Source organism: Oryctolagus cuniculus, chromosome 5 (genome assembly GCF_051225735.1).
Source record: "Oryctolagus cuniculus isolate XC-2025 breed Fujian yellow rabbit chromosome 5, ASM5122573v1, whole genome shotgun sequence".
NCBI classification, from domain to species: Eukaryota; Metazoa; Chordata; class Mammalia; order Lagomorpha; family Leporidae; genus Oryctolagus; species Oryctolagus cuniculus.
Window position 1 is genome coordinate 64,474,702 of NC_142871.1, and position 24,631 is coordinate 64,499,332.

At 48.5% G+C, this 24,631-nt stretch overlaps 2 protein-coding genes across 5 annotated transcripts in view; one reads left to right on the forward strand and one right to left on the reverse strand.

Annotated features, from left to right (window-relative positions):
* The window catches only part of RTN4IP1 (reticulon 4 interacting protein 1), a 68,442-nt gene extending 47,210 nt beyond the window's left edge, over positions 1-21,232 (forward strand). For all 3 annotated transcript variants that reach the window (XR_016233810.1, XM_089332773.1, XM_002714873.6), the window contains 2 exons: positions 10,102-10,194; positions 21,105-21,232. Coding sequence is in view for 2 of the 3 variants with exons in the window: in XM_089332773.1 (XP_089188899.1) it covers positions 10,102-10,194; positions 21,105-21,212 (201 nt within the window). In the remaining variant the exon portion in view is untranslated. The remainder of the gene's footprint in view (positions 1-10,101; positions 10,195-21,104) is intronic.
* A 2,173-nt stretch (positions 21,233-23,405) lies between these two features.
* CRYBG1 (crystallin beta-gamma domain containing 1) overlaps positions 23,406-24,631 on the reverse strand; it is a 205,088-nt gene continuing 203,862 nt past the window's right edge. For both annotated transcript variants that reach the window (XM_070073735.2, XM_070073738.2), the window contains one exon: positions 23,406-23,992. In XM_070073735.2, the coding sequence (XP_069929836.2) occupies positions 23,904-23,992 (89 nt within the window). In that variant the 3' untranslated portion in view covers positions 23,406-23,903. The remainder of the gene's footprint in view (positions 23,993-24,631) is intronic.

Here is a 24,631-nt window from a genome sequence, read left to right on the forward strand (position 1 = left end):
CCATCAGCAGGGAGCTGGATCAGAACAGGAGCAGCTAAGACACGAACCTGTGCCCTAAGGGGATGCTGGTGCTGCAGGTGGAGACGTAGCCTACTGTGTCACAGCACTGGCCTCCACGTGTTCTGTATTTTTGATTGATTCTGAGCGCAGTGAGAAACAGTGTTCACAGGGTACTGTGTCGTAGAGACAACAGTCTTAGTTGTCGTTGTATCTTTCTTTCTCTTTTTACAAAGCCCACTTTCCAGTGCTTTAAAATTTAACTTTTCTAGTTTCAATTTGTTCTTTAGTGAGACCCCTTACAAGGCACTCTTCAGAGTTGTCCTCTGAGAGTAAAACAGACACAGCTTTCTTCGTTTTCTCCTTCCCCCCACTTGAAAGGCGATCGTGGTAATCTCATGTGAAAACCTTTTAAGCAGTTTCCGATGTCTTTCTAGAATGTGCACAAGTAAAAGCCTCATTGTCAGGCCTCCCACGCTCCTGCCAGCTGTGGTTTATTTTCTCTCCTATAATAGCCTGGGAAAAAACACATGGACACACACACACACACACACACACCCGCTCCAGCAGAATATACAAACCCTGCTCTTGCAGACCAATGGTTTCACTTTCTGAGCAACATGTTACAAAGAATTATCCATGATGGAGCAGTTGTGACCATTTCCGTTCCTTCCTTAACACCCTAACAATGATCAGTGTCTTCGCTGCAGTCTATGAGGGCAGACCTGAGGGAGAAGTACTTACACACGTCTCCTACGATTATCATTAACTGGGCCCACCGTGAGCTTGGGACATGCTCAGTGCTTCTGGAATCTAGCTAGGTAAGCCTCAAACAATGCTTTGTTTCATTTTCCTTGGAAGGTAGTTGCCTAGGCCACTGCCTCCCAGCCCTTTTCAGGCCATGGCACACACAGAGAGGCTGATCATTGAATGGCTTACTGCGGCTGCTCAGGTACAAGAGCAGTTCCTCTGGAGACCTGCTGCCCAGGGACGGAGAGGAGCCTGTAGCTCATTGGAATGTCGACAGTGATTCCAGAGGAAGCCTGGCTCTGATCTGCCTTTACTGTCCTGCGGATTAATGGTGACGCCTTTAGCTCTCACAGTTTTTCTGGATCAGATGAGAATCCATATGGGCATTCAAGTGATCAGGCACTCCAGTGTGGGTCTTTACCTAGGCAAAATCTTGCGTTTTTCCCCCACCCCCAGCAACCTTTTACTTAAGGAGTACAAACTTCTTGCTTTTCATAAATACAACTTTAAGAATATAGTGATTCTTTCTACCATACCTTCCTGCCCATACTCTTATCCCACTTCCTCCTATTCCCATTCTTATTTTTTCACTAAGATCTATTTTCAGTTAGCTTTATACACATACGATCAACTCTATACTAAGTAAAGAGTTCAAAAAATTGTTTCTCAACAGTCAAGGCAAGGGCTATTCACAATCATTGCATCTGGAAGTGTTAATTCCACTTCTATAGATTACCTTTTGGGTGTTCTATTAGTCATCACAAATCAGGGAGAACCTATGATATTTGTCCTTTTGGGACTGGCTTATTGCACTAAATATAATGTTTTCCAGTTTCATCTATTTTGTTGCAAATGACAGAATTTCTTTTTTTTTTAACCTCTGTTTAGTATTCTGTGGTATATATATCCCATAATTTCTTTATCCAATCTTCAGTTGGTGGGCATTTGGGTTGATTCCATATCTTGGCTATTATGAATTGAGCTACGATAAACATGGGGGTACAGATAACTCTTTCATTAGCTGATTTCATTTCCTGTGGGTAAATTCCCTGGAGTGGAATGGCTGGGTCATATTGTAGGCCTGTATTCAGACTTCTGAGGTATTTCCATACTGTCTTCCACAGTGGCTGTACCAGTTTACATTCCCACCAGCAATGGCTTAGGGTACCTTTGCCCCCACATCCTTGCCAGCATTTGTTGTTTGTTGATTTCTGTATGAAAACCATTCTAATGGTGGTGAGGTGAGACCTCATTGTGGTTTTTGTTTGCATTTCCCTGATGGCTATTGATCCTGAGCATTTTTTTATGTGTCTGTTGGCCATTTGGGTTTCCTCTTATGAAAAATGTGTGTTTAAGTCCTTTGCTGCCTCCCTCCCTCCCTCCCTCCCCCACCTTCCTTCTTTCCTTCCTTTCTTCCTTCTGCAGAGCTACAGAGAGGCAGCAGCAGCAGAGAGAAAGAAGTCTTCCATCTGCTGGTATACTCCCCAAATAGTTGGAGCTCAGCCAATCTGAAGCCAAGGCCAAGAGCTTCATCCTAGTCTCCCACATGGGTGCAGGGGCCCAAGAACTTAGGCCATCTTCTACTACTTTCCCAGGTCACAGCAGAGAGCTGGATCGGAAGAGGAGCAGCTGGGCCTCTAACCTGGTGCTCATTTGGAATGCCAGCACTGTAGGCAGCAGCTTCACCCATTATGCCACAGCACCAGCCCCTTGCCCATTTCTTAACTTGGTTGTTTGTTTTGTTGTTAAGTTTCTTGAGCTCTTTATAGATTGTGGAAATCAATCCTTTCTCAGTTGTATAGTTTGCAAATATTTTTTCTCATTTGTTGGTTGCCTCTTCACTTTGCTGGGTGTTTTCTTTTGTAGTACAGAAACTTCTCAGTTTGATGTAGTCCCATTTGTCATTTTTGGCTTTGATTGCCTGTGCCTCTGGATCTTTTCAAAGAACTCTTTGCCTATGCCATTGTCTCACAGTCTTCCCCAGCGCGTTCTAATAATCTGATGGTATCAGGTTGTAGATTTAGGTCTTTAATCTATTTTGAGTGGATTTTTGTGTAATGTGTAAGGTAGAGGTCTTGCTTCATACTTTTGCATGTAAAGATCCAGTTTTCCGAGCACCACTTGTTGAAGAGACTGTCCTTGTGCCAGGGATTGATTTTTATCTCCTTTGTCAAAGATAAGTTGGTTGTAGATATGTGGGTTGATTTTTGCCATTTCTATTCTGTTCCATTGGTCCGTCCATCTGTTTTTGTACCAGTACCAGGCTGTTTTGATTCTAACTGTCCTGTGGTATGTCTTGACATCTGGTATTGTGATGCCTCTGGCTTTGTTTTTGTTGTGTAAGATTGCTTTAACTATTTGGTGTCTCCTGTGTTTCCATATGAATTTCAGAATCATTTTTTCTGTATAGGAGAAGAATGTCCTTGATATTTTGATTGGTATTGCATTGAATCTGTAAATTGCTTTTGCTAGTATGGACATTTTGATGATATTGATTCTTGCAATCCATGAGCATGGAAGATTTTTCTATTTTTTGGTGTCTTCTAATCTTTCTTTAATATTTTGTAATTCTCATTATAGAGATCTTTCACCTTCTTATTAAATTTATTCCAAGGTATTTGATTTTTTTGGTAGCTATTGTAAATGGGATTGATCTTAGAAGTTCTTTCTCAGCCATGGCATTCTCTGTGTATACAAAGGCTATTGACTTTTGTGTGTTGATTTTATATCCTGCAACTTTTCCAAACTCTTCTTTTCGCTCAAATAGTCTCTTGGTGGAGGTTTTTGGATCCCCTCTATATAGAATCATGTCATCTGCAAATAGGGATAGTTTGACTTCCTCTTTCCCAATTTGTATCCCTTTGATTTCTTTTCTTGCCTAATGGCTTTGGCTAAGACTTCCAGGACTGTGTTGAAGAGCAATGATGAGAATGGACATCCTTGTCTGGTTCCAGATCTCAGTGGGAATGCTTCCAACTTTTCCCCATTCGATAGGATGCTGGCCGTGGATTTTCCATAAATTGCCTTGATTGTGTTGAGGACTGTTCCTTCCATACCCAATTTGCTTACAGTTTTCATCATGAAAGGGTATAATATTTTATCAAATGCCTCCTCTACATCTAGTGAGATAATGATATGGTTTTTGTTCTTCAATGTGTTAATGTGATGTATCACATTGATTGATTTGTGAATGTTGAACCATCCTGGCATACCAGGAATAAATCCAAACTTGGTCTGGGTGAATGATCTTTCTGACCTGTTGTTGCATTCAACTGGCTAGTATTTTGTTGAGGATTTTCATGTCCATGTTCATCAGGGAAACTGGTCTATAGTTCTCTTTCTCTGCTATATCTTTTCCAGGCTTAGGAATTAAGTTGATGCTGGCTTCATAGCAGGAGTTTGGGAAGATTCCCTCCCTTTCAGTTGTTTTGAATAGCTTGAGAAGAATCAGAGTTAGTTCTTCATTAAATGTCTGGTAGAATTCAGCAGTGAAGCCATCTGGTCCTGGGCTTTTCTTTGCTGAGAGGATCTTTATTACTGATTCAATTTCCATCTTGATTATTGGTCTGCTTAGGTTTTCTTGTCTTTGTAGCTCAATTTAGGTAGGTTGTATCTGTCCAGGAATCTGTTCATTTTTTCCAGGTTTCCCAATTTGTTGGCATACAGCTCTTTGTAGTAATTTCTGATAATTCTTTTTATTTCTGTGGTGTCTGTTGTTACATTTCCTTTTTCATCTCTAATGTTATTGATTTGGGTCTTCTTCCTTTTTTTGGTTAGTTGGGCCAATGTTGTGTCAATTTTATTTTTTCAAAAAAACAGCTTTTCGTTTCACTGATCTTCTGTATTTTTTTTGTTTCAAGTTGGTTTATTCTCTGATTTTTTCTTTTCTGTTACTATTTTTGGGTTTGGGTTGCTGTTGTTTTTCTAAGTCCTTGAGATATATTGATACCTCATTTATTTGATGCTTTTCCAATATCTTGATGTAAGCCCAGATTGCTGTAAGCATTCCTCTTCACACTACTTTTGCTGTTATATTATCATCTTCATTCATTTCCAGAAATGTTTTGATTTCTCTTTTGATTTCTTCAGTGACCCACTGTTCATTCAGGAACATGTTGTTCAGTCTACATGTGTTTACATATGTTTTAGTGATTTCTGATTTGTTGATTTCTAGCTTAGTTCCATTGTGGTCAGAGAGTTGCCTGGTATGATTTTGATTTTTTAATTTGCTGAGACTTGCTTTATGGCCTAGCCATGTGGTCTATCTTAGAGAAAGTTCCATGCACTGCTGAGAAGAATGTGTATTCTGCATCTGTAGGATGAAAAGTTCTGTAGGTATCTTCTAGGTCTGTTTGATCTATAGTGTTGATTAATTTTGTTTTCTTGCTTATTGTCTTGTTGATCTGTCTGTTGCTGAAAGTGGAGTATTAAAGTCCCCCATTACTATTGTATTTGAGTCTATATCTCTCTTTAGATCCATTAACATTTCTTTTAAATAGCTCAGTGCCCTGCAATTAGGTGCATATATGTTTATAATAGTTACATCTTCCTGTTGAATTGATCCCTTAATCATTACATAGTGCCCTTCTTTGTCTCTTTTAACAGTTTTTGTATTAAAGTTTATCTTGTCTGATATTAATATGGCTACACCAGCTCTTTTTTGGTTTTTGTTAACATGGATTATCTTTTTCTATCCTTTCGCTTTCAGTCAGCATGCATCTTTATTGGTGAGTTGTGTTTCTTGTAGGCAGAAAATAGATGGGTTTTGTTTTTCAATCCATTCAGCCAGTCTGTATCTTTTAACTGGGGAGTTGAGGCCATTTACATTCAAGGTGACTGTTGATAAGTAATGACTTGGCCCTGCCATTTTTCCATACATATTCCTAATGTTTACTTTGGATTTCCTTTGTACTTTTACTGGGATATGTTCTGCCTTCACCTTCTTTCATAGTGATGAGCATGTTTCTGTGCTTTCGTGTGTAGCACATCCTTGAGTATTTTTTCTAAGGCTGGATGAGTGGTGACAAAGTCTTTCAATTTCTGTTTGTTATGGAAGGTATTTATTTCACCTTCATAAATGAGAGCTTTGCAGAGTACAATATTCTGGGTTGACAGTTTTTTTTCAATAAGACTTAGAATATATCTCACTGTTCTCTCCTAGCCTATAGGGCTTCTGATGAGAAGTCAGCTGTGAATCTAATTGGAAACCTCTGAAAGTAATTTGGTGTTTCTCTCATACACATTTTAGAGCTTTGCAGAGTACAGTATTCTGGGTTGACAGTTTTTTTCTCCTAAGACTTAGAATATATCTCACTGTTCTTTCCTAGCCTATAGAGCTTCTGATGAGAAGTCAGCTGTGAATCTAATTGGAAACCTCTGAAAGTAATTTGGTGTTTCTCTCATACACATTTTAGAATCTTTTCTTCATGTTTTACTGTGGAGAATTTGTCTACAGTGTGTCATGGTGAAGATCTTTTCTGGTCATGTCTATTAGGAGTTGTATGTGCTTCCTATACTTGAACATTTCTTTTTCCAAATTAGGGAAGTTTTCTGTAATTATTTCACTAAAGAGGCTTCTAATTCTTTCTTTCCACACCTTCAGGAACTCCTAAGACTCATATGTTGGGTCATTTGATAGCATCCCATAAATATCTGATGCTGTTTTTTAGTTTTCTTATCTCTTTATTCCTCCCTCCCTCCCTCCCCTCCCCCCTCCCCTCCCCCTCTCCCCTCCTCTCCCTACCCTCCCCTCCTCTTCTTCTTCTCTCTCTCTCTCTCTCTCTCTTTCTTTCTTTCTTTCTTGGGGGGATCTGACTGTAAAATTTCCAACCATTTGCCTTCTAACTTGGATGTTCTTTCTTCTGCCTCACTGAGTTTGTTATTAAAGCTTTCCACCACATTTTTTATTTGTGCTATTGAATTCCTTTTTTTTTTTTTTTTTTTTGACAGGCTGAGTTAGAGAGAGACAGAGAGAAAGGTCTTCCTTTTTCCGTTGGTTCACCCCCCAAATGACCGCTACGGCTGGCACGCTGTTCCAATCTGAAGCCAGGAACCAGGTGCTTCCTCCTGGTCTTCCATGCGGGTGCAGGGCCCAAGCACTTGGGCCATCCTCCACTGCACTCCCGGGCCACAGCAGAGAGCTGGACTGGAAGAGGAGCAACTGGAACAGAACTGGCACCCCAACCGGGACTAGAACCCGGGGTGCCGGTGCCGCAGGCGGAGGGTTAGCCAAGTGAGCCGTGGCGCTGGCCAATTGAATTCTTCATTTCCAATATTTTGTTTTGATTTCTCTTTAAAAGCTTAATTTCATGGGAAAAATTTTCATTCATGCCATCTACAGATTTCTTTAATTCATGAATTTCCTTCTGATTACTTCTAAGTAATCTTGCAATCAGTTTTTTGAGTCCCGTTTCTGGCACTATGTCAATCTCTTCATCTTCACATTCTAGTATTGAAGTGTTGTATTCTTTTGGGGGTGTCATATTATCTTCCTTATTCTTGTTTCTTGAATTGCTGCATTTATTATTGGGCCGTTTGTTGTGATGCTTTTTTTTTTTTCCTTTCCCTGTGATGGCTTTTTTCTCTGGACTATGCCTCTGTGCCTTAGTGGAGCGTTTACTCTTTGAGTGAATAACCTGAGGCATGTACTGGCTGTAGCAGAGAGCTCTGTTCAGTGCTCCAGGGTGAGGGGAGTATCTAAGTGACACCCAAGTTGGGCATAGTAAATCTTTTTTTTTTTTTTTAATCAGAGGGCAAGTTTGTTCAGCTCTGTTTGGTGTATTCTCATGCTCACCTTCTCTCCTCAAAGGAGACCAATGCCTGGGCACTAGCCCCAGTGGGTACAGTTTTTATCTACGCTGCCACAGGATGCACAAAAAGGATCCTTGCAGTCCTCAGTGTGAACATGGATCCTGCAACAATGACCCTCACCAGGGTGGCACTGCCCACAGTGACTGCCCAAAGTACTAGCCACACCCTGTACCCTCCCACACTCCCACAGTGTTTTCACAGTCCTGGCACACAAGGCTCTCACAATCAGGAGCTCCCAGACACCTGTCAGTGCTCCCAGCTAGCCAGACTCAAATGTCTCCTCTCTGCTGGTTGCTGGGCACAGACACAAGCTGGTGCAGCTGGTGCATATGTCCAAAATGGCACCTGCCCTCTCTCAGCTAATTACAGAATGCTGATGCCAGGTGGTAGGGGAGAGAGAAACGTGAACTATCTGCCACAGGGCTCCAAGCCAGACTCCCTCTAGGCTCTTCCTGCAGCTTTATTGCCAGTGGCTTGGGCTGCTGCAGTCTGGTCTCAGCTCCCTCCAAAGCTGGCACTGATGCTGTTGGCTCCTGGGATCCTGAGTTGTGCGCGTCCACACCCTCCACATGGGTCCACGGTATCCCTGTAATTTTCATGGATTTTTCCCCGTAACTCTTCCCAGAGACTGTGTCTCTCCGCTTTTTTTTTTTTAAACAGGCAGAGTTAGACAGTGAGAGAGAGAGAGAGAAAGGTCTTCCTTCCATTGGTTCACCCCCCAAATGGCTGCCACAGCTGGCACGCTGCACTGATCCGAAGCCCAGAGCCAGGTGCTTCCCCTGGTCTCCCATGCAGGTGCAGGGCCCAAGCACTTGGGCCATCCTTCACTGCACTCCTGGGCTACAGCAGAGAGCTGGCCTGGAAGAGGAGCAACCGGGACAGAATCCGGCGCCCCGATCGGGACTAGAACCCAGGGTGCCAGTGCCACAGGTGGAGGGTTAGCCTAGTGAGCCGCAGCACCGGCCTCTCTGCTATTTTTTAACTATCTTCCCCTAGACTAGAGCAGTCAGCTCCCCCACAACACACACACAACCCATTCCACTATCTTGACTGTCCCATCCAGGAGATAGTAACTTGGATCTTTCTTTCTTTTTACATTCTTAAACCCTGATTTGCTATTGTCCTATTCTTAGCTCAGTAAGCTTTACTTTCAGCCCTAGACAAATACTTAATTAAAAAAATTTTTTTTAAGATTTATTTATTTATTTGAAAATCAGAGTTAGAGAGATAAATCTTTCATCTGCTGGTTCATTCCCCGACGGCCACAACAGCCAGGCCTGGGCCAGGCCAAAGCCAGGAGCCAGTGCCACTATCCAGGCCTCCTGTGTGGGTGGCAGAGGCCCAAACACTTGGGTCATTTTCTGCTGCCTTCCCAGGCACATTAACAGGAAGCTGGATAAGAAGCAGAGCAGCTGGGACTGGAACCAGCACTGTGACATGGATACTAATGTCACAGGCAGCAGCCTAACTTGGTATGCTGTAGCACCAACCGCAAGAACAAAACACTTATTTTGAATCAGGCATTTATATACTTTTCATTTAAACCTTTCAACAACCCTGTGAGCTAGGAGGTGGTACCACTCACAGGAAATGGGCTGAAAGACATAGCCTGACCAATATAATGCAACTCCCAAGTGCCTGAGCTAGAGCAGTGGGCAGTGCCATTGTACTTGCTAGCTGCAGGCTGTGCTAATGGCTGATATCAACGGTGAGGTTGTGAGGCTGGGGTGAGCTCTGGAAGACAAGGCTGAGCTCACTAGCGGTTGTGGGTCAGCAGGGAGGGCATCAGTGGGGTACTGGCTAACCGTGTTTTACCTTTGATACTCCCATCTAGTGGTTGGGGAGTTCATTGACCTGTCCTGGGAAGCCTGAGTCCACTTTTGTCATAATGGCCCACCTTATCTCCAGTAGGAAGACTGACAGGTTTGGTAGAGCGGCCACAAACCCTCCAGGTGTCAGCTTTTGTTCATCTTTATCGGGAGAGGTTTAATCCCATCGTAGATTGGATGGCTTGGTAATTTCCATAAATGTGGGGGAAACCAAGTCATGGTGGTTAAGGACCCTTATGCTTTATTTTGGCTTTAAAGCTGCTTTATTTCTTTCAGAGCCGGAAAAAAATAAATCACATTTGGGTTTCTTGCCTAAAGATATATTTTGGTGCCTTGATGCCCCTAAACATTTTCAGATTTGGTAAACATGTCTTTTCTGTTGCCTCCAGGCTTCAGATGTCAGTAGGAAAGCCTAGAGGTTTTAGTGCCTGAGTCCTTCCAGGGGAGAAACCCAGGTGCTGAGCTGTTTCGGGAGAGCTTCCTGTGCATACCTGATGGTCAGTCACCTGGAGGAGCAGCCAGAGGTGCACGGATGTATCTTTGTTCACACGTTTATTAGACATTTGTGGAGCGTCCACCGTGAGGCACTGTGTCGACAGGAAGTGGGAAGTCAGTTTGTCCGTCTGAATCATCCAGAAAATGCTTTTCCCTAACTTTGCATTTAGTCAGATAGTATCCTTTTCTATATTTGACATGTTTTGTTTTCCCTTTTTAGCATTTCTGGCAAGGAGTGCATTATCGCTGGGCCTTTTTCATGGCCAGTGGTCCATGTCTGGATGAAATTGCGGAACTGGTGGATGCGGGAAAGGTAAGTACGTGTGGAAACCCATGTAGGAAACCTTTTGTTTGAAAAGCTTACTGCTAGAGCACCTCTTGTGGACATGCCCATTGAGCCTCATCAGAGGAAACTCTACAGAGGTAGGCTTTGCCAGTGCATGTGCTGCCTTGCATGTGGCCAAGTTTAAGTGCATTGTTTTGGTTCTAGTTCCATGGGAGTCACAGACATAGAATGTTACATCTGACGAAGATGTAGCATCTCCCTGCGTCTAGTCGAGTCCTCTTGGTTTACAGATGAGGAGGCAAGGCCCAGGGAGGGTATATGATTTCTCAAAGACTCTTGTTTAGATGGTAGGAGGGCTGGGATCAACTGTCGGATGCTAATGTTTTGGTAATGGTCCTGAAAAGATGGCACTGGGAGAGTGATCTCACACACAGGTGAGAACACACTGAGGAGTTTACATTAGCTGATTCTGGAGCCTCTTTCCTCGGAGATGAAGCAAGTTTCCAGATGAGTCAGGGTAGCAAACACTGTGAACTCTGAAATCGCCACATGGCTAGGTGAGAAATCTGGCCCCGACATCTCCTAATTCCCATGCTACCATGATAAAATCAAGGGCAAGTAAATGATGTCTGAGAAGGTCAAAGACCCACGGTGTGGCTAAGGGTTGGTGAGGATTTGGATAGAGACAGCTGATTGGTATTATCTGTCTGGCCTGTAGTGGACCTTTTAGAAAGGGGATTGTGTGAGTCTGGTGCTGTGGTGCAGAGGGTTAAGACACCACCTGCGATGCCAGCATACCATATGGTTGCCGGTTCAACTCCAGGCTGCTCCACTTCTGATCCAGCTTCCTGCTAATGGGCCTGGGAAAACAGTGGAAGATGGCCCAAGTGCTTGGGCCCCTTCCACACTTGTGAGAGATCAGGGTGGGGTTCCAGGCTCCTTCAGCCTGGCCCAGCACTGGCCATTGTGGCCATTTAGGAAGGTGTAGTCAATCAGTAGATGGAAGAGTTTTGTGTCTCTCTTTCTCTCTGTCTCTGTAACTCTGCCTTTCAAATAAAATAAATCTCTAAAAAATTAGAAAAAAAGGGGTTGTTGCAGACAGTGTGGTCATCCTTTTTGTGGGGTTTAAAGGGCTTCCAGGGCTCCTAGGTGCTGAAGGGCCCCACAGCCCCCACTTTCTTACTTGGATTCTTCTATGGTGTTGACTTCCCAGACCATCCATTTCTGAAGGAATAGCCTAGAAGATAGCTTATGTTCAGGTGCCGATATTTGTGATTTTATTGAGAGACAATAAGGAATTTGAGGATGGAAACCTTGTATATTTTAGAGGATTGCATATGATGATAGACAAGTGATTCTCATCTCACAGATATTTCAGCTACTTTCTTAGAACTTGAGGCTGACTTGGGACTTAGCCTACATTGTCTCATCCTTGTCATTTTGTAGTGGGCAGGAGAAGGGGTTGGAGCAGGCCAGTGTTACTGTCACATGACCCACGCTCAGACATGGACATGGGCTGCCCCTGAGGTGGGCTTGCTCCTGCCGGCACCTGCCCTTTGCTGGCCGCAGCATCTTTTCGTGTTGATTTTGGAAAGGATGGTTTTACGAAATATTGTGTTTTGTGCTTGTAGGATTGTAAAATCTGTTGCAGCCGAGGAACTATGTGATGGCTTGTTGTTTCCCAGGTCTTCCGGTTTCAAGTTTGTGTGCCTTTTCATGGACTTGCTCGTGTGAGCTGGGTAGTGTTACTGTGACTGCGTGTCTCTGAGTGGTTCCCCCACATCCCGCAGGGAGGCTCATTTTACATGTAGGAAGAAGGAAGTGAGCTATCATGGGATAAGTGTGTGCTGCGCTGGGGTGGAGCCCTGTCATTAAAGAGGACTCTGACCTTCAGAAGTACACAGCATGCTCGTGCTTGTCCTTATGCCTCCAGGCCATCCGCGTGCCTGCTGCGCTCTGTTGTAATCAAAATATTGTGCTTCTCTCTCTGCCTGGAAATTGCTGTTTACCCAACAGGGATGAGAGGTGACTCGTGTATGTCTCTACCTATTCAATTGGCAGATAACCCATAGGATGGCTGAAAGAGGGCCTGGTACAAAGTGGATATCCTTACAGTGTTCGTGATGGAGGGTGATGGGGAAGTGTTCCTGTTGCCCGTGATCCTCCTCTCCTCCACCCGGCTGCGGGGGTTGGGAAGGGCCCTGGGACGTTGCTGCTGGATTTGGGACACCGGCTGCCATCATGAGATGGGCTGTCTTGTCCTCTCCCTGCTTCTCCGTGGTCATGAGAAATTGCTGCCTATTTAAAGAGGCAAGTTGGAAAGACAAACACAGTAATCTACATATGTATTATGTGGTTATTAGAGATTCATTAAACTGGACAGAGGCATTAAATTCTTCCAAGCTTCACCCCGATGTTTAATGACCTAGTTAGCAGGTATCTGAGAGTTGTTGTTTGAGAATTATTTTTTGAGAGTAGCTTCAAAATCCAAGAAGTAGGAAAAGTTTTCTTGCAAGAAATCTTCCTTTGAGGCAGGCATTTGACCAAGCAACTTGAGTGCCTGGGTTTGAGTCCTGGCTTGGCTCCGGTCCCAGCTTCCTGCTAATGTACACCCTGCAAGACAGCAGTAAAGGCTCAATAGTTGGATCCCTGCCACCCATGTGGGAGACCTAGAGGGGAGTTCCTAGCTCCTGGTTTTCACCTGGCCCAGGCCTGGCTGTTGCAGGCACGTGAGGAGTGAATCAGAGAATAGTAGTGCATACATTCTATCTCTTTCCTCTCAAATAAATTTTTAAAAAGTAAATAAAGACTTAAGAAAAAAAATTTCCTGTGACACTAAAATTCTGTTTGTCCGATACACCCAATGTTGTATATTTCTTAGGTTTCTTGGGATGTCCTATCTATCAAAACAGGAAAACACATATATATATATATATATATATATGTTTTCAAAAAGTTCATGGAAAATGCATATTATGAAAAAATCTGTGAATGGATTTCAAATTTTTTGTACCAATATTATCCTTTGATTACATTTTCCAATGAACTCTTTGAAGTATCCCCATATTTTTTTTCTCTCCCTTCCTGAAAGGAATTATACCATTGTACACCTTGATTCTTTTAAAAATAGCATACACTTAGCTTCATTTCATATCAGGTTATGAAATGCCGCCTCATTTGTTTTTGCAATAGCTGCATTAGTATCCCATTGAATAGATATAATTTATTCCAATCTTTTGCAAATAATGCTTCAGTCGATAGCTCACGATTTTAGTGCCTAATTGTGAGTATATGCATTTCCATGTATGGAACTGGAATTGCTGACTCAAAAGGTACATGCAGTGATGGTTTTTATAGATAGTGAAACAGCCAGCTTTAAAAATCTGCTTTGCCCGTTGAGCGCCGGCAGTCTGTCTCTCTTGCAGCCCACCTTCTCTCTGTCTCCGTTGAGCGCCGCCAGTCTGTCACCCCTGCGGCCCACCTTCTCTCTCTGTCTCCGTTGAGCACCGGCGGTCTGTCTCCCTTGCAGCCCACCTTCTCTCTGTCTCCGTTAAGCGCCGCCGGTCTGTCTCCCTTGCGGCCCACCTTCTCTCTGTCTCCGTTGAGCGCTGCCGGTCTGTCTCCCCTGCAGCCCACCTTCTCTCTGTCTCCATTGAGCGCCGCCGGTCTGTCTCCCTTGCAGCCCACCTTCTCTCTCTGTCTTGCCTTCTACTTCATTAGAGACTTGCTTTTAGGAATGTGAAGATCTGTCATGGTCACTTATGGCTCAAACTGTCCAGATAAAAATGGCATCTGGATTGGTGTGTGTTATTGGTGGACGCTGTCACCCCTGTGTGCGCTGGTGAAATGGAGACGCCACAGAGTTCCCAGCGGCAGGATGCGCCCTCGCACGCAGTCTGTGAGTGGTGTCAGACTTGGCTTCCGTCGTGAACGTCCACCCTGCCCTGCTGTCTCACCGTGTGGCGCTCCGAGAATACTTCTAGGAGGAGGGTCTCCTACGCTTAGTGTGCCCATCAGCAGCAGGCCCAAAAGCGATGAGGAGCTGAAACTGCGCACACACGTGGGGTCCGCAGATCCATTCCAGACTGGGACGTTGTTTCCATCTGACTGTCACTGTGTGTCACTGTTGCAGACAGTAGGATTTCACATTCCCACGAGCTGGCCACAACTCCAGTCTGATTTTTAAGAAGTATATCGTGTTTCATTATATCCTGGGCCAAGGGTTGGCACACTGCCGTGAGTGGGCCACAGCCAGTCTGCAGCCCGTTTTTGTGTATCCCCTGAGCTAACAGGCAGAGGAGGAGCTGCCGTGTGTGTGAAGCAGTGATGGGGAAATTCCCGGCCTCCCCTGCGAACATCGCCCCCTCTCTCCCAGCGGCTGCTACTGCAGCCTAGGAACCCTGGGCCCTCACACACTGCTTTGAAAACCACTGTTCTGGTTTTCAGAAAAGAATATAATTCATACTGTGCGTATAGTGGGTTGCTACTGAAATTGTGCCTTGTGCCTATAAACAGTTTATTGGCATTTCTTCCTAAGCACAATAAGCATTCCCTATGTGTATGCTATTTAACAGGCTCTTAGTGTGTGACAGACCCAGTGTGTGACACTGATTAGCATAGTTTAGAAACAGAAAAGCTGAGTATGTCTCTTTTTTTGTTGTTGTTGTTTTAAAGATTTATTTATTTGTTTGAAAGTTACAGAGGAGCAAAGAGAGAGAGAATGAATGGTCTTCCATCATCTGGTTCACTACCCAGCTGGCCACAATGGCCAGAGCTGTGCCAATCCAAAGCCAGGAGCTTCTTCTGGGTCTCCCACGCAGGTGCAGGGGCCCAAGCACTTGGGTCACTTCTACTGCTTTCCCAGGCCATAGCAGAGAGCTGGATGGGAAGTGGAGCAGCTGGGACTCAAACCAGCACCCATATGGGGTGCTGGCACTGTAGGCAGCAGCTTCACCCACTATGCCACAGCACTGGCCCCAAGAGTACCTCTCTATTTACTGTCCTCACTCCCACCCTCCCACCAGCCATTGTCATATTTGAAGAGACAGAGGCCCTCAGAAATTAAATAGTGAGCAGAACCAGGTTTCTGAACCCTGAAGGAGAGTTGCTTCCAGGGCACTTGGCTCTGCCTTTAAGAATGAAGCAGGAGGGGCAGGTGTAGGGACCCAGCAGGCAAAGCTGCCGCTGCGTGCTAGCATCCCACGTTAGGGCACTGGCCTGAGTTCCTGCTGCTCTGCTTCCAGCCCAGCTCCTGGCTTCAGCCTGGTCCAATCCCTACCCTTGTGGCCATCTGGGTAGCGAACCAGCGGATGGAAGGTCTCTTCCTCTGTTGCCTCCTCTCCCTGTCACTCTACCTTTCAAATAAATGAAATATAAAAAAAAAAAAAAGAAGAAGCAGTACTGGTTAAGTAGCAGGTCCCTCATCCTCATTTTCTGCTTGTCTGAGTCGTCTTGCAGACGCTACCCAGGTGGAGTGGGAGTTCTTGGTGCATCCTCATGTTGCTTCGTGGTTGTCAGGACTGAGAGCAGGGCGGCTGGTGAGGCGGAGTCCTGACCGTTGTCAGCTGCTGCTAAGGGTGACTGTCTTGAGGGAAAATACTTACACATACCTGCTTACATATGTAGGAAATTACCACAAAACGCGGCAGCTTAAAGCAACGCAAATTTAGTGTCTTATGTTCCGATGGGCAGAAGCCTAAAATGATGAGCAGCGCCACGTTCCTCCCAGAGGCCTCGGGGAGAGCCATCTCCTGGGCTTTCACCGGCTTCCAGAGGCCACCTGCATCCCTTGGCTCACGGCCCCGCGTCATTCTGACCTCTGCCCTGTCACCACATCTCCCTTCCGAAGGACCTGTGATTACACTGGGCTCCTTTGGTCAGCCAGCGTGACCTCCTCGTCTCCAGACTCTGCATCGCCCGTACAGAGTCCCTCTGCTGTGCAGGAGCACACACACAGGTTCGGGGAATTAGCACGTGAATTAGCACGTGAGTGTGAGGGTCATTATTCTGCCAACCGTGGTGCACGAGCCATCTCAAAAGGATATGAAGGGAACTGGAAATACTGCTGCCCCTGAGAAAGGTTTTTTATTCCTTTGTCTTTTTGAGTATGTCTGTCTGCACACATACATTCTTCACAGAATTACTGAAGCCCTCTGATGGCATGTTGACAGGTCTGATAAAAACATATAGTGACCAGCCAAGCTTCCTGGGTGAGCAACGAAATGCAGATTTCTCCATTTCTTTCTTTAACTCATTTCAGAACAGCGCCTATAATAACTTATTTAGTTCAGAACATCTGCTGAGGGCCCATTAGCCCACTTCTTCACCGCACAGGGTATAGGGAGATGTGTTGCCTGCTAGAAGCTTCCATGGTGATGGAAGTGTGCTGCCTGCATGGGCACTGTGGCAGCCACCAGCCCCCTGAGCAGTGGAGTGTGACTGGTGCAGTGAGAGACTGACTCGTCTGGTTTATTTGCTCACTTTTGATGAAATAGCCACGTGTGACTAGAGCCCACCATACTGAGCACCACAGCTTTGGAGGACAGCATAATGAGTTCCGAGACAGGCAACTTCCCAGACTCCTCTTGGACAGCTTAGCTGTGAATTGCCTTCTACACCTGACGTCCCTCAGGGCAGCCAGATTTTGCTGCATAGAAGGAGCTTGATGGTCCAGGCTTGAATCCCCAGGGCCACGAGAAGACTCAGAGCTCCCAGACCCTGAGGCTTCTGGTTATTCTGATGCTGCTGCAGTTACGTCTGTGAGGAAACGCGTGCCGAGTGTCTCCGCCTTCCTTCTGGCTGCAGGAGTGCGTGCCTCTGTTGTAAGGGACGCGACCCAGGGACGAGTCCTGGATGCATTCCAGAATGGGTGTAACTTCCTCCTGTGGGGCGTCCCCCATCCGTCATGCCCTCCCGTCTCACCCCTCTCCCTGCTTGGAGGTCTCTGTTGGCTTCTCCTCTGTCTTCCTCTTCCCCTCTGCCCTGACCCTGGAATCTTTGAACCTAGCACAGAGGTCGGGGGCATAACCCGTGCAGGAGGTGGTGCTGGAGCTAGAGTCCTGGTGCCCGCCCACAGGTGTGTGGATTCGCACTCATCCCAGGAGCCCTTCCGTCTTCCTTGGTGTCTGTCATCCGCCAGTCTCCTCACACGCATTTCTGTGCGTGCAGGCAGGTGAGGCCCAGGGGCCGAGGTGGGGCAGCGGAACAGACCCAGGCGCCCCAGCCTGCATCGGTCCTGTACAGTAGTGCAGTCGGGAGGCCTAGATCCGAGTTCTGGCACTTCTCCTGACGGCTCTGACCTTGCACCCATCCCGCGACCACTCGCGCTGCAGTGTCCTCCTCTGTCCACACAGGCTCGCTCGGGTGTGTGGATTCCTTTCGCTCCACTATTTAGGGCATCGTGCTGGGTAGATGGGGATCAGGAGCACCCTCCGCTTCCATGCCGCTGAGAACCAGGGCAAAGCCTGGACTCTTCGCAGTGCCCACAGGTTTCCCCTTCCTCTTCCTTCCCTTCAAGGGGCAGAGGGGGGAAGACTTGCCCATGGCTGGGAAGCAGCGATTTCTAGGCTGCACCAGAGGGGGCCAAGGTCTCCATTGTCCTTGTGTCCTCCGGGGATGTCAGGCAGCAGGCGCCAAGTCATGGGGCCTGGTGTGGCACAGCCTTTTTTTTTTTTTTTTTTTTTTTTTTTTAAAGATTTACTTACTTATTTGAAAGTCAGATCTACACACAGAGAGAAGGAGAGTTAGAAAGAGAGAGAGGTCTTCCATCTGCTGGTTCACTCCCCAATTGGCCGCAACGGCCAGAGATGTGCCGATCTGAAGTCAGGAGCCAGGAGCTTCTTCCAAGTCTCCCATGTGGGTGCAGGGGCCCAAACACTTAGGCCATCTTCTACTGCTTTCCCAGGCCACAGCAGAGAGCTGGATCGGAAGAGGAGCAGCCGGGACTAGAACCAGTGCCCATATGGGATGCCAGCCCTGCAGGCGGCGGCCCTAAGGCACAGCCTTTGTTTAGGGAAGGGAAGGGAGCAGGCAGGAGAGCCCACCCATGTGTGCAAGACTGAGGGAGGGCTGCAGCCGTGGGCATCTCCTGGTTGGCGGTGAGCGCTGTGTCCGCGTGGCAGGCAGAGTGGCGTTGAGCCCGCCCGCTTTATAACGGGGCTCCCGGGGCCTGGTGGACTCTAGCAGTGTCATCACATAAATGCGGGGACTTCTCTGAGAGTAACCTTTCTTTCCCCTCTCTGGATTTCAACTCTGATCCCCGTGTCCTTAACAAACAAACACTCTCGGTCTGATGTGCGGCTGTGCTCAGACAGTGTCTCATTATCCAGCTAATCTCCATTGGCTGTCACACATTCAGCCAACGGTGGCATTTGCCCGCCTGTAATTTGAAAGCCTCTTTTTTCATTGTCACTTACGGGAACTGCCGAATGACTCATTATGCCGCGGTCAGCCCTCTCGGGTCAGCTGCCACAATAGGCCTAAGCAGCCAGATTAAAGCGGGCAGCAGCCACAGGCCGCCTGTGTCATCAGTTCAGGCTCCGCGTCTCCGGACGGAGCACAGCGACCTGAGCGAGCCGTGCACTCTGCAGTCCGGCCTGTGTGGACCTGCCTGTGTTAGTGCCTGGCGCTCAGAAGGCAGATGCCTCGTCTTTGTGGAATGGATGGCTAGGTGCGGATCCATGTTAGGGACCCTAAGAAGAAGGCAGAAGCCTGCGTCACGCCCATGGCCCTATGCATACAGGTCACCTAGGATGCTTTTTTTTTTTTTTTTTTTTTTGGACAGGTAGAGTTAGAGAGAAAGGTCTTTCTTCTTTGGTTCACCCCCTAAATGGCTTCTACGGCTGGCGCACCGCGCTGATCCAAAGCCAGGAGCCAGGTGCTTATCCTGGTCTCCCATGGGGTGCAGGGCCCAAGCACTTGGGCCATCCTCCACTGCCCTCCCTGGCCACAGCAGAGAGCTGGACTGGAAGAGGAGCAACCAGGACAGAATCCAGCGCCCCGACCGGGACTAGAACCCGGTGTGCTGGCGCCCCAAGTGGAGGATTAGCCTAGTGAGCTGCAGCGCCGGCCTAGGATGCTGACTTAACACGCGTGGTCTCCACCCCAGCTCCAGAGATTGCGATGGCGCCGTCCCAACCGGGGCCTGGGCCTGCTTTGGTGATCTCCTTTTCCAGGTCCCAGAGGCTTGAGGGAGAGCAGTGGGTTCAGAAGGCTTCCTGGGGTGGCTTTAGGAAGCAACTTGAGCGCATTGCATCCTGTTCCTGGGGAGGGCGAGGGGGTTTCCCGCCCCGAGCCAGCTCGGCTCAGCGCAGCGCACAGCAGCTGCGGTGTTGCACGAGAGCCAAAGTCATGCTCGTCCTGCTGGGGATCATCCATTAGTGATGGCCTCTGAGGACAGGGGCAGTGCTGGCCCACGAACCACACATCTGTCAGCCAGGTCGCCTGGACACAGGGCCTGGAGACCCGAGCCTCAGCTGGCACGGGAAGGTGGACCCAGCTGCAGGCTGTGACCAATCAGTACTTTTCCTCTCAGACTTTGGGGTAGCTGTGGGAGGAGCAGCATGCAGCAGCGAGAGATGGAATCCTGCATTGCCATTGCCTGCCGTGTGACGCTGGGTAACTTGTGTAACCCTGTGCCTTCATTTCTTCATCTGTAAAATGGGAATAATAGTGGTTCCTACCTGAGACGGGGGTTATGAGGATTCAGTGGGGTAACATACAGAGGGCCCTCGGAACACTGCTTGGCACTTAGTGAGGGCAGCAGGTGCCAGCTGTTACTGTTAGGGTGTGCTTGTTGTGGATGCAGAATTCGCAGCTCTTGGGGGAAGGGAGCTTTTGGAGTCCCCGATGCCCCTCTGCTGACCGGGCTGTGCAAGTCGCACGAGGGTTTCATCGGCTGACCCGGGCCCGCGTCTTCCTCTCAGGAAAGGACAGGGCTGCAAGACGCGTGGGTCGGCTCGCGCCTCTGACAGCCGCTCCCTGCCACTGCGGCGGGGGAGGCACCCGGAGGTCAACAGCTGGGTTTTGCTTGAGGTTTTGAAAAGGAACAGTTCGAGTGGATGTTTTTGCGTGGGGAGGAGGGGACGTCACCAGGGACCTGGTTTGGGAAGGCACCTGCTGCTGCTGCTGGCAGGGCCTCCAGCGCAGCCCAGGAGCTCACGCGACCTTGCTTCCCTTTTACCATGCTGGCCTTCACCGAGGCGACAGTAAGTTCCTGCTGTATGCCTGGCACACTGGGTGCTGTGGGGGCACAGGGAGGCTGGGCTGTACCACAGGCATTTTATGTTGTAGTTGGGTAGACGTGCCATTTAACAGTTTTTAAAAACACTTTGTTCTTTTTCTGTGTATGGTCTGTGAAGGGGACAAGAGGAACTCAGCCCTGCCTTTGGGATTTGCCATGTGTGCCAGGTGGCTGAGACATACACTCGGCTACAGTAAGCGCAGTGTCTCAGTGAAAGGCACGCAGGCTGTACACTGGGGACCGGGGAGGTCGGGTGGGACCCGGGCTGGAAGGGCGCTGGGCGCTGCGCGCTGCAGAGAGGGATGTCTGGGCCAGCTGACCTGTACGCGCAGAGGCGTCAGCGACCCACGCTCAAAGGCGTCAGGGAAAGCACAGGCGGAGTCTGCAGGCAGGCGGGGTGGGGGTGGGGGTGTCTGCATCCCTGCCTTGGGAGCTGTGGCATGGTTCTGAGTAGGAGGGACAGACACACACACACACGGCAGAGTGTAGAAGAAAGATGGGGCCATGGAGAAGCTGGGCTGCTTCTGAGAGAAGCAGTGCGATGAGGTGACCGTCACGGCCAGGTGTGACGTGGGGACACCAGCTGGAGCCTGGGAGACTGGCCTTGGAGGACACACCGAGGAAACGACCTAGGCGGCGGCGGCCCCGGGAGATCCAGGCGCCTCTCCACCAGTCAACCTCTTCTTGTGTCTTCCAGATCCGGCCCGTTATTGAACAAACCTTCCCTTTCTCTAAAGTTCCAGAAGCCTTCCTGAAGGTGGAGAAAGGACACGCACGAGGAAAGACCGTAATTAATGTTGTCTAAATAAACTCCAGTGTTGTGAATGTTGGGTTTCTTCTTGGTGAGCGCCTGTGGTTCCATCCCTTTCAGTCTCCCAGGTTAGATTATAAGTTCCATGACATAAGGTTATAAACAAAAATTTTTTTAAAGCAGTAATTTGCCAGTGACTGCTGGAAAAATACCAGCACCTGGACGTGTCTGTGTTCACTGAGACATCTTGTCTTCTCGTAGCACAGGCACGAAGGAGGGTCTTACAAAAAGTTCATGGAAGATGTGCATTCTGGAAAAGCTATGCATAGATGTAAAGCATTTTGGCACCAAAATGAATTCATCTTTTAATGCCATTTCTCCATGAATTTCTTTGAAGTACTCTCCTATGTTAATGTTTGTCAGACACTAAAACTTCTGGTGCATGGATGGACGTTAGTGTACTTAGCTTGTCTAAGCCAGTGCCGCTGCCTTTTTCTTTTTTAAATATTTACTTGAGAGGCAGGGGCAGAGAGAGAAGTCTTCCATCTACTGGTTCACTCCCCAGATGGCCACAAAGGCTGGAGCTGGGCCAATCTGGAGCCAGGAGCTTCTTTCAGGTCTCCCACGTGGGTGCAGGGGCCCAAGGACTTGGGCCATCTTCTTTTGCTTTCCCAGGCCATAGCAGAGAGCTAGATGGGAAGTGGAGGAGCCGGGACTAGAAGCGGCGCCCAAATGGGATGCCAGCACTGCAGGCAGCGGCTTTACCTGCTATGCCACAGCGCCGGCCCTGCCGGTGCCTTCTTGAACTGCTCACTGAGCACTTTTCCTAACTGGCCAAGGTTTCCTTTTGCTTCTCGCACTCTGACGTGGCATCTCGGCCTACACAGTTCTGACCCTCTCAGGGTCTTATGTAACGATCTCACCAGTGATGTGCCGGTTTACTCTCAGTATTGAAAGTTTGGCTACAGGAACTAACTTTTAGAAACCCTTCCCTTTTGCGTAAGGGCCTTTCAACAAGTGAGATGTACTCCCCTCCCAGCAGAGCCCAGGCTCACCATGTTCTGAGCTCAAAGGCCTGCTGTGGCTGGGTCTCGCCCGGGAATGCGTCGAGCTGTGTGCTCCCGCGTCACTCAGCTGCAGTAAGTCGTGCGTTCCTGTCACCCTCATCTCCATTATTGCACTTGGATACTTGCAGTCCGCTTTTGAGGGAGACCCGTTTTGAGAAACCTTCGACTTGGCTTATTCCTCTCGGAGACTCACTGTTTGAGGTGGACTTTTCTCTAAGATGGCTTGTTTAACAAGCTAACGTTTTTCAGTTACAACCCCCTGCTCTCGACTTCACTTCCTCTGAGGGTTCCCTGGTGGTCGCGAGGGGTCAGTCAAGGGAGGGTAAATGAGCCCAGACCCCTCCCCCTCTGTCCACCGCCTGGGATAGCAGGAGCGCGGTCAGCCACACGCCCGCCGCCGCCTCCCCTGTGCGTGGCTCCTGTCCTAGCTGCTGGCTTGCTCTGATGTATCGGAGTCCCTTCAGCAGCCCTCATCCACCAGATCGCACCAAGCGAGCCAGGTTTACTCCAGGGATGAATTCCGCACAGGCTCATGTAGAATGTCTTACCCACCCTGTTCTAATGACACTCAAAAGGTCTAAAGTCGGCGCTGTCCATCTGAGAGCAAGACAGACATGTCAGACGCTGTGTGCACGTTGTTTTGAACCTGAAGGCAAACTACGCTAAGGACCATGATTTACTGCGAGGCTCACCGAGGGTCACCGTTTTAGAACTGGAGACACGCTTGAACAGGCGACAAGAGCCCCAGTGTTCAAGACGCGAGGCCTGAGGGAGGAGGAATACAAAACTGACGCCCACTGTGTGAACAGCAGCGTACAGGCCAGTGCCTTGGCAGCAGTTAAGTCTTGATTTCCATCCTGGAAATGCTGACTGCGTGCATTCCAGGGTTCTCCGAGCCCCGAGACTGGAGCAGCACACCTCTGCAGCGGCAGCGTCTCCTCTCCGGCACGGTCTGGAGAGGACTCTGGGCATCCTCTTGAGCCTTGCACATCCAGGGGCTGCAGAACTCCCCGCCCCGAGGCTGGGCAGGCAGGAGACCAGGCTGGAAGGTCTGCGAGCGACGGCTGGCAGAACCTGGCTCGGTCCCTGGGCAGCAGTGCAAGACGGCGGTAGTGCTGTTGTCACTGAGCACCACGTGTGAGGGAGCTCTAATCACTCTTAGCAGACAGGGACATCAACGTTTGTAAATGTATAGGTTTTTAATATTACCTGAAAGAAAATAGGATTTTGTTGGATTTTATTGAGTTCCTTAAAATATGAGTATCTAAGGCTTCCTTACTTTGCTATACAAGATAATTAATAGTCCCGGTAAACAGTAAGGCCACTGACCAAACTTGCAGGCCACTATGGCCCTTCCCTCGGGGGTCTGGAGGTCACTGAGACAGGTACGTGGTCTTGAAATCTTGGAGTGACGTGTGTACAAAGCCCCCAGGAGCTGCCAGGGAGGAGCTCCCGCGAGGAGAGGCAGACGACTGGCTTCACGCGGTGGTGGCCTCGGAAGCGGTGAGCCGGACGCCCTCCCCGCCGCGCCGCCTCACTGAGACTGAGCTCGTGGCTGCTGAAGGAGCCGGGTCTCGCTTTCCACTCGGCTCTTTGTGGGCCTCGTGCTTTTGTGAGTCTTAAATGAGGTGACCGGACAGGCCTCCAGGAAGATTCCTCCTGCGTTCCTTGCCCAAGGTCATAGGACCATGGCCTCCCACACCTGTGTTAACTTCTCTTTGCTCACGGTGTTGAGGATGATGTGATTCTGATCATACTGTGCACCCCCTGAAAGGGAAGAAGGGAGACAGTGAAGGGAAGTGCGCGAGGGGGGCAGTCACCACAGTACCAGCGAGCACCAGCCAACAGGGTGTGAACACGCAGGGGGCGGGGAGCACCAGTCTGCTCAGGCCCACGCTCTCTCATGAGGTTCCTGAAACTGGGGGGTGCGGGGGACAGCTTAGAGACGGAGGAGGGAGCAGAAGGGACCAAGATGCACTCAGGATCAGAGCTGCTGGGTGCCAATGAGGCAAAGGCCGGCCGAGCAGGCAGAGATGGGAAGGGAGGAGGGGTGGAAAGCAGCGGAAACTGGCGGCACGCAAACTCGTGGCCTTGAAGACGCTGAGTGCCACTGCGCCATCAGTCGGGCATCGGGAACTCCGCCGCCGTCTCCTGCCAGGTTTGCTTACTGGGAACTTCAGGTAAAGACAGCTCGAGGCTTCTGTGGACGGGGAAGCATCACTCACGAGAACAAAGGGTGACCCGAGCAATTTTTCCTTTCAGAGACCGTATCTTTTTTTAGCGTTAGCCTCTACTCTGAGGTTCTGACACCGATCTGTGTAGACACAGGGTGTGACTGCTATTAAATTGATGCCTCAGGCCAAGAAGAAATAAACACAAACCTTCATGAACTCCCAAGGTCTGAAG